Raw genomic sequence first — 8,456 nt, 5'->3', positions numbered from 1 at the left:
CGGCGGTCCCTCCGGGAAGCTCTGAGGGGCTCGGGGGTGGGGGTCACTCGGGGGGTCCCAGCGGTTACCTGCGGGCGCCTCCGGCGGCCCGGGCGCGGCGGGCGCGGGTGGCGGCGGCGGCGGCGGCGGGAGCGGGGCCGGGGCCGGCCCAGCGAAGATGTCGGGAGCCCCTCGGTGCCCAGCCAAGAGCGCGGCGGCAGCGGCGGCGGCGGCAGCAGCAGCAGCGGCGGCGGCGGCGGCGGCGGCGTCTTCCTCCTCCTCTTCCTCGTCGTCCTCCTCGTCGTCGTCCTCCTCGTCCCCCTCGGACACCGCCATCTCCTCCTCCTCCTCCTCGTCCTCCCTCAGCGGGGACGCCATGGCGGGGTGAGGGGCGGGGGGCCGGGGGGGGGGACCCTCGGCGCGCGCCGCTCCCACCGCCCCAAACCGCCCCCGCCGCTGAGGGAGGGGGGTGGGGGGAGGGGGTGTCGGTGTGAGGGGAAAGTGAGGGGGGGGCGGGACGGGGGCGACCCCCCCCGGGCCGGGCCCGGCGGGGCCGCGCGGGGGGCGCGGGGGGGGGGGCGGCGATGGGTTGAAAAACGCCCGGATCGGTTAAAATCGCCTCAGGGCGCGGGAGGCGGCGGGCGGCGGGACGGCGCCGGCAGCGAAAATGGCCGCCCCGGGTGTAATTTTAAAATAAACCCCCCCCACCGAAAAAAAAAAAAAAAAAACAACAAACCACGAGAGAAAAGGTTTAAAAAAAAAAAAAAAAAAAAAGGGGGGTAATAATAATGTAATAATAATAAGAAAACACACCCCGGTAAAGGGGAAAGCGGGGGGGGCGGGGGGGGGGGAAGGAAAGGCGGAAAAAATTATGGAGAAGGGAGGGGTTAAAAATGAGGGAAAACGGGGAAAATGAGGGGGGGGTGGTGCCCCCCCTCCCTCCTTGAGGGGAGGGAAAAAAAAAAAAAAAAAAGCGCAAAATGGCCGAATGAGGGTTTTTTTTTAAAGTTGCCCCACACACACCTTGGGGGAGGAAGGAGGGTGGAAAAGAGGCGAAAAAAGCCTTAAAAACGCGCAAAAAAGCGACAAAAAGCAACCCCGCGAAAGGGGGAGGGGAATTGAGGAGGGAAAAAAATTTAATTTATATTTAAAAAAAAAACCAACAAAAAAAAAAAACCAAAAAGGAGGAAAGGGAAGCGTTCGGGGGAAGAATGAAAGAAATAAAGGGAAGAATTGAAAAGGAGTTAAATCGGAGGGGAAAGAAAGGGTGAAATGAAAAAATGGGGTGGAAAAATGGAAAAGGGGAGGATGGGAAAGCAAAAAGGGGTAAAAATCGACATTAAAATTTAAAAAGGGGAAGGAATGGGAAGAAAAAGGGGGGAAATCAACCCTAAAATTGATATGGCAAAGGAGGAAGAGTCAAAAATAAACATTAAAATTTAAAAAGGGAAGGAACGCACTGAAAAAAAAAAAAACAAAAGGTGAAAAAGAAACAAAAATGGAAAAAGGCTGAAAACGGTAAAAACCAACATTAAAAAAAACCCCAAAAACCTTAAAAAATCAACCGTGCCAGGTTAAAGAAAAAAAAAAAAGCAAGAAAATCAAAATAAAAACCACGAAACCCCCTCAAAAAAGAATAAATCCCAAAAGCTCCCCTCAGCCCACCCCCCCACCCCCCCCACGTCGCCGCTACAGCCCGAGCAGGAGAAGAATCCTCATTCTGCTCATTTTGGGGTATTTTTGGGCAGGTTTAGGGGCCTCATTAATGATCTTTTTTTTTTTTTTTTGCTTTTCCCCCTCCCGCAGCTCCCGGCTCGCCGAGGGACAATATTTGTGTGGCCCCAGCCCGGGGGGGACCCGAAGCCGGAGATTTTTCTGCATAAAACAAAGATGGCTGCGGTAAATTATTTCTTTTTCTGCTTTTCTTTTTTTTTTTTTTTTTCTCTCTCTCTCTTTTTTTCTCCTTAGATTCTCCCCCCTCCCTCCCTCTCCCTTCCCTCCCCTCCCCTCCCTCACTCCCATAAAAATATTTCGGGGGGGGATTAATCAGTACTCATGCTCAGTGTGACATCAGCATAAATTGTTAAAGGTTAACTAGTTCCATACTCGTCACGCTTCCCTTTTTTGAATTTTCTTTATTTTTAGGGATTTTTTACCCGTTTTTTACCCCCCCCCCCCCTTTTTCACTCATACCCTGCCCCCCCCCCCGGTGATTTGAAACACGCACTAAAAAAAAAAAAAAAAAAATTAATTAATTAAAAAGCGATTTTGGGTTTTTTTTGTTCTTTCTCCCTCCCTCCTCGACTTTGAAATACTTGGGAAGGGAGTGGTTTGGTGGGTTGGGTTTTGGGGTTGTTGGTTTTTTGTGTTTTTTTTTTTTCTTTTGGGTGTTTTTTTTCCTTTTTTTGGAGTTTCTTTAAGGCTGCAGGGAGGAAGAACAAAAAAAAAAAAAAAAAGAAAAAAAGGAAAGGGGGGGTTGTAAGGATTTAAACAAAAAAAAAAAGGTTGAGGAAGGGGCTGGAAAGATGGAGGTGGGATAAAAAAAAGGTTGGGGAAGGGGGAGGTTGGAAAAGGAGTAAAAAAGATTGAAAAGGGGAAAAAAGATTGAAAAGGAATTAAAAAAAGATTGGAAAGGGGAAAAGGTTTTAAAAGGGGGGAAAAGATTGAAAAGGGGGAAAAGATTGAAAAGGGGAAAAGAAAGATTGGAAAAAGATTGGAAAGGGGAAAAAAGATTGAAAAGGGGGAAAATTGAAAAAGGGGAAAAAGATTGAGAAACGGGAAAAGATTGAAAATTGGAAAAAGATTGGAAAAGGAGAAAAAATTGGAAAAGGGGAAAAAAGATTAAAAAAGGGGGAAAAGACTGAAAAGGGGGGAAATTGAAAAGGGGGAAAAAGATTGAAAAGGGGGGAAATATTGAAAATTGGAAAAAGATTGGAAAAGGGGAAAAAAGATTGAAAAGGGGAAAAAATATTAAAAAAAGGAAAAAAGATTTAAAAGGGAAAAAAATGAAAAAGGGGGGAAAAGATTGAAAAGGGGACAAGGTTTTAAAAAGGGGGAAAAGATTGAAAAGGGGAAAAATTGAAAATTGGAAAAAGATTGGAAAAGGGGGAAAAATTGAAAAAGGGGGAAAAAGATTGAAAAGGGGAAAAAAGATTGAAAAGGTGGAAATACTGAAACTTGGAAAAAGATTGGAAAAGGGGAAAAAAGTTTAAAAAGGAAAAAATATTTTAAAAAGGAACGAAGATTAAAAAGGGAAAAAAGATCGAAAAGGGGAAAAAAGATCGAAAAGGGGAAAAAAGATTGAAAAGGAATAAAAAAATTGAAAAGGGGGAAAAATTGAAAATTGGAAAAAGATTGGAAAAGGGGAAAAAATTGGAAAAAGGGAAAAAAGAGTTAAAAAAGAAAAAAAAGATTTTAAAAAGGAACAAAGATTAAAAAGGGGGGAAAATGGAAAAGGGGGGAAAAGATTAAAAAGGGAAAAAAATTGGAAAAGGGGAAAAATTGAAAAGGAATAAAAAATCTTGAAAAAGGGAAAAGGATTTTAAAATGTGAAAGAAGAAAAATGTTGAGAAAGGATAAAAGTGGTTGGAAAAGAGAAAAGAAAAAAGGTTGAAAGAAAAAATATTAAAAGCAAAAAAAAGTTGGAAAAGGGAATGAGATTGAAAAAGGAAAAAAAGATGGAAAAAGGGAAAAAATTAAGAAGGGAAAAGATTGAAAAAGGGAAAAAGTTCTCAAAAAAGGTGAAAAGGGGGAAATATTAAAAAGGATGAAAATCAAGAATTGTCCAAATTGAGAAAAATATTGAAAAAGGAATCAAAGTTTGGAAAAAAAAAACCCTTGAAAAATGGAAATGTGTTCAAAAGGAGAAAATTGAAGGAGGAAAAAGGGATGGAAAGGGAAAAAAGATGGAAAAATGAAAAGAAGTTTGAATAATCCAAAGGAAAAAAGGATGGAAAGAGGAAAAAAATGAATTGGAAAATGTAAAAAAAAAAACCCAAAAAGGATAAAAATATTGGAAAAGGAAAAAAGATTCAAAAAAAGAGGAAAAAGGTGGGAAAAAAAAGAAAAGGGGGGAGATGAAAAATGGAAAAAAAGCTCCAAAAGAGAGAAAAATGCTAAAAACAGGAAAAATACTTTAAAAGGGGGGAAAGATTCAAAAAGAGGAAAAGAAGTGGGAAAAGGGGGGGAAAAAAATCAAAAAAGAGAAGAAATTGTGAAAGAAATGGGGGGGAAAAAAGATTGGAAAAAGGGCAAATTAAGGGGAGGGAAAAAACCCTGAGGAAAAAAGACCAAAAAATATTTTAAAAAAGGGAAAAAAACAGAAAAAAAAGAGAAAAAAACATTAAAAATTGGGGGAAAAAGGGTTTAAAGCCACCCCAGGCCAGGCCAAATCCTCCCCTAAAAAACCTCCAGAGGTCAAATGGGAGAATTTGTCATCCCCGAGGGGTTTTAGGGAGTGGATTTGCCCAAAATTCTTCAAAATCACCCCAAAAACCCCCAGGCCGTGCCCACCCCTCCCCCACTCGTGGAGCTTTGCTGCTTTTTTTTGCTTTTTTTTCCTTCCTGTTCTTTTTTGGGGCTTTTTTTGCCCCAAAACTCTGGGGTAGAAATGTTTGGGGCAGAGGTTTGGCCCTGCCAGAAGTGGATTTTAGTCCAAAATGATGTAAAATGGGGTAAAAACTACGCCAAGTTTGGGGGTTTTACCCAATTTGGGGGATTTTTTACCCAAAATCTGCTGGGGGGGTTGGCATCCTCCACCAGGAGAACCCCCAGGGGCCCCAAAATCCCCCAAAAACCCTCGTGGGACACCCCAAATCCCCCAAATTCCACCCAAAACCCTCGTGGGACACCCCAAGGACCCCCAAATACCCCAAATTCCACCCAAAACCCTCGTGGGACACCCCAAATCCCCCAAATCCCCCAAATTCCACCCAAAACCCTCGTGGGACACCCCAAATCCCCCAAATTCCACCCCAAAACCCTCATGGGACACCCCAAGAACCCCCAAATCCCCCAAATTCCACCCAAAATCCTCGTGAGACACCCCAAGGACCCTCAAATCCCCAAAATCTCACCCAAAACCCTCGTGGGACACCCCAGGAACCCCCAAATCCCCCAAATTCCACCCAAAACCCTCGTGGGACACCCCAGGAACCCCCAAATCCCCCAAATTCCACCCAAAACCCTCGTGGGACACCCCAAGGACCCCCAAATCCCCCAAATTCCACCCAAAACCCTCGTGGGACACCCCAAGAGCCCCCAAATCCCCCAAATCCCACCCAAAATCCTCGTGGGACACCCCAGGAACCCCCAAATCCCCCAAATTGCACCCAAAACCCTCGTGGGACACCCCAGGAACCCCAAATCCCCCAAATTCCACCCAAAACCTTCGTGGGACACCCCAGGAACCCCCAAATCCCCCAAATTCCACCCAAAATCCTCATGGGACACCCCAAATCCCCCAAATCCCACCCAAAATCCTCGTGGGACACCCCAAGAGCCCCCAAATCCCCCAAATCCCACCCAAAACCCTCGTGGGACACCCCAGGAACCCCAAATCCCCCAATTCCACCGAAAACCCCACATGAGACACCCCAAGAACCCCCAAATCCCCCAAATTCCGCCCCAAACCCTCATGGGACACCCCAGGAACCCCCAAATCCCCCAAATTGCACCCAAAACCCTCGTGGGACACCCCAAGGACCCCCAAATCCCCAAATTCCACCCAAAACCCTCGTGGGACACCCCAGGAACCCCCAAATCCCCCAAATTCCACCCAAAACCTTCGTGGGACACCCCAGGAACCCCAAATCCCCCAAATTGCACCCAAAATCCTCATGGGACACCCCAAATCCCCCAATTCCACCGAAAACCCCACATGAGACACCCCAAGAACCCCCAAATCCCCCAAATTCCACCCAAAATCCTCGTGGGACACCCCAGGAACCCCCAAATCCCCCAAATTGCACCCAAAACCCTCGTGGGACACCCCAAGGACCCTCAAATCCCCGAAATTCCACCCAAAACCCTCGTGGGACACCCCAAGGACCCTCAAATCCCCGAAATTCCACCCAAAACCCTCGTGGGACACCCCAAGAACCCCCAAATCCCCCAAATTCCACCCAAAACCCTCGTGGGACACCCCAAGGACCCTCAAATCCCCCAAATTCCACCCAAAACCCTCGTGGGACACCCCAAGGACCCCCAAATTCCACCCAAAACCCTCGTGGGACACCCCAAATCCCCCAATTCCACTGAAAACCCCACATGAGACACCCCAAGAACCCCCAAAACCCCCAAATTCCGCCCCAAACCCTCATGGGACACCCCAGGAACCCCCAAATCCCCCAAATTGCACCCAAAACCCTCGTGGGACACCCCAAGGACCCCCAAATCCCCCAAATTCCACCCAAAACCCTCGTGGGACACCCCAAGGACCCCCAAATCCCCCAAATTCCACCCCAAAACCCTCGTGGGACACCCCAAGGACCCCCAAATCCCCCAAATTCCACCCAAAACCCTCGTGGGACACCCCAGGAACCCCCAAATCCCCCAAATCCCACCCAAAATCCTCGTGGGACACCCCAAGAACCCCCAAATCCCCCAAATCCCACCCAAAATCCTCGTGGGACACCCCAAGGACCCCCAAATCCCCCAAATTCCACCCAAAACCCTCGTGGGACACCCAAATCCCCCAATTCCACTGAAAACCCCACATGAGACACCCCAAGAACCCCCAAAACCCCCAAATTCCGCCCCAAACCCTCATGGGACACCCCAGGAACCCCCAAATCCCCCAAATTGCACCCAAAACCCTCGTGGGACACCCCAAGGACCCCCAAATCCCCCAAATTCCACCCAAAACCCTCGTGGGACACCCCAAGAACCCCCAAATCCCCCAAATTCCACCCAAAACCCTCGTGGGACACCCCAAGGACCCCCAAATCCCCCAAATTCCACCCAAAACCCTCGTGGGACACCCCAGGAACCCCCAAATCCCCCAAATTCCACCCAAAACCTTCGTGGGAAAACCCAGGAACCCCAAATCCCCCAAATTCCACCCCAAACCCTCGTGGGACACCCCAGGAACCCCAAATTGCACCGAAAACCCCACATGAGACACCCCAAGAACCCCCAAAACCCCCAAATTCCGCCCCAAACCCTCATGGGACACCCCAGGAACCCCCAAATCCCCCAAATTGCACCCAAAACCCTCGTGGGACACCCCAAATCCCCCAAATTCCACCCAAAACCCTCATGGGACACCCCAAGGACCCCAAATCCCCCAAATTCCACCCAAAACCCTCGTGGGACACCCCAAATCCCCCAAATTCCACCCAAAATCCTCGTGGGACACCCCAAGGACCCCCAAATCCCCCAAATTCCACCCCAAACCCTCATGGGACACCCCAAGATCCCCCAAATCCACCAAATTCCACCCAAAACCCTCGTGGGACACCCCAAATCCCCCAAATTCCACCCAAAACCCTCGTGGGACACCCCAAATCCCCCAAATTCCACCGAAAACCCCACATGAGACACCCCAAGAACCCCCAAAACCCCCAAATTCCGCCCCAAACCCTCATGGGACACCCCAGGAACCCCCAAATCCCCCAAATTGCACCCAAAACCCTCGTGGGACACCCCAAATCCCCCAAATTCCACCCAAAACCCTCATGGGACACCCCAAGGACCCCCAAATCCCCCAAATTCCACCCAAAATCCTCATGGGACACCCCAAATCCCCCAATTCCACTGAAAACCCCACATGAGACACCCCAAGAACCCCCAAAACCCCCAAATTCCGCCCCAAACCCTCATGGGACACCCCAGGAACCCCCAAATCCCCCAAATTCCACCCAAAACCCTCGTGGGACACCCCAGGAACCCCCAAATCCCCCAAATTCCACCCAAAACCTTCGTGGGACACCCCAGGAACCCCCAAATCCCCCAAATTCCACCCAAAATCCTCATGGGACACCCCAAATCCCCAAATTCCACCCAAAATCCTCGTGGGACACCCCAAGGACCCCCAAATCCCCCAAATTCCACCCAAAACCCTCGTGGGACACCCCAAGAGCCCCCAAATCCCCCAAATTCCACCCAAAATCCTCGTGGGACACCCCAGGAACCCCCAAATCCCCCAAATTCCACCCAAAACCCTCGTGGGACACCCCAAGAACCCCCAAATCCCCCAAATTCCACCCAAAACCCTCGTGGGACACCCCAGGAACCCCCCAAATCCCCCAAATCCCACCCAAAATCCTCGTGGGACACCCCAAGAACCCCCAAATCCCCCAAATCCCACCCAAAATCCTCGTGGGACACCCCAGGAACCCCCAAATCCCCCAAATTCCACCCAAAACCTTCGTGGGAAAACCCAGGACCCCCAAATCCCCCAAATTCCACCCAAAACCCTCGTGGGACACCCAAATCCCCCAATTCCACTGAAAACCCCACATGAGACACCCCAAGAA

General features: G+C 49.0%; 1 protein-coding gene across 1 annotated transcript in view; it reads left to right on the top strand.

Moving 5' to 3' along the window:
* The window catches only part of LOC116439081 (chromodomain-helicase-DNA-binding protein 3-like), a 74,910-nt gene extending 73,048 nt beyond the window's left edge, over positions 1 to 1,862 (top strand). Inside the window, exon 32 of the mRNA XM_032098148.1 lies at positions 1,786 to 1,862. Coding sequence (XP_031954039.1) covers positions 1,786 to 1,862 — 77 coding nt within the window. The remainder of the gene's footprint in view (positions 1 to 1,785) is intronic.
* Positions 1,863 to 8,456: the final 6,594 nt, after the last annotated feature.

The sequence above is a fragment of the Corvus moneduloides genome, unplaced genomic scaffold, assembly GCF_009650955.1.
Source record: "Corvus moneduloides isolate bCorMon1 unplaced genomic scaffold, bCorMon1.pri scaffold_94_arrow_ctg1, whole genome shotgun sequence".
Taxonomy (NCBI): domain Eukaryota; kingdom Metazoa; phylum Chordata; class Aves; order Passeriformes; family Corvidae; genus Corvus; species Corvus moneduloides.
The sequence above is the reverse complement of the archived record's forward strand: the minus strand, read 5'-3'. Positions and strand labels throughout refer to the sequence as shown.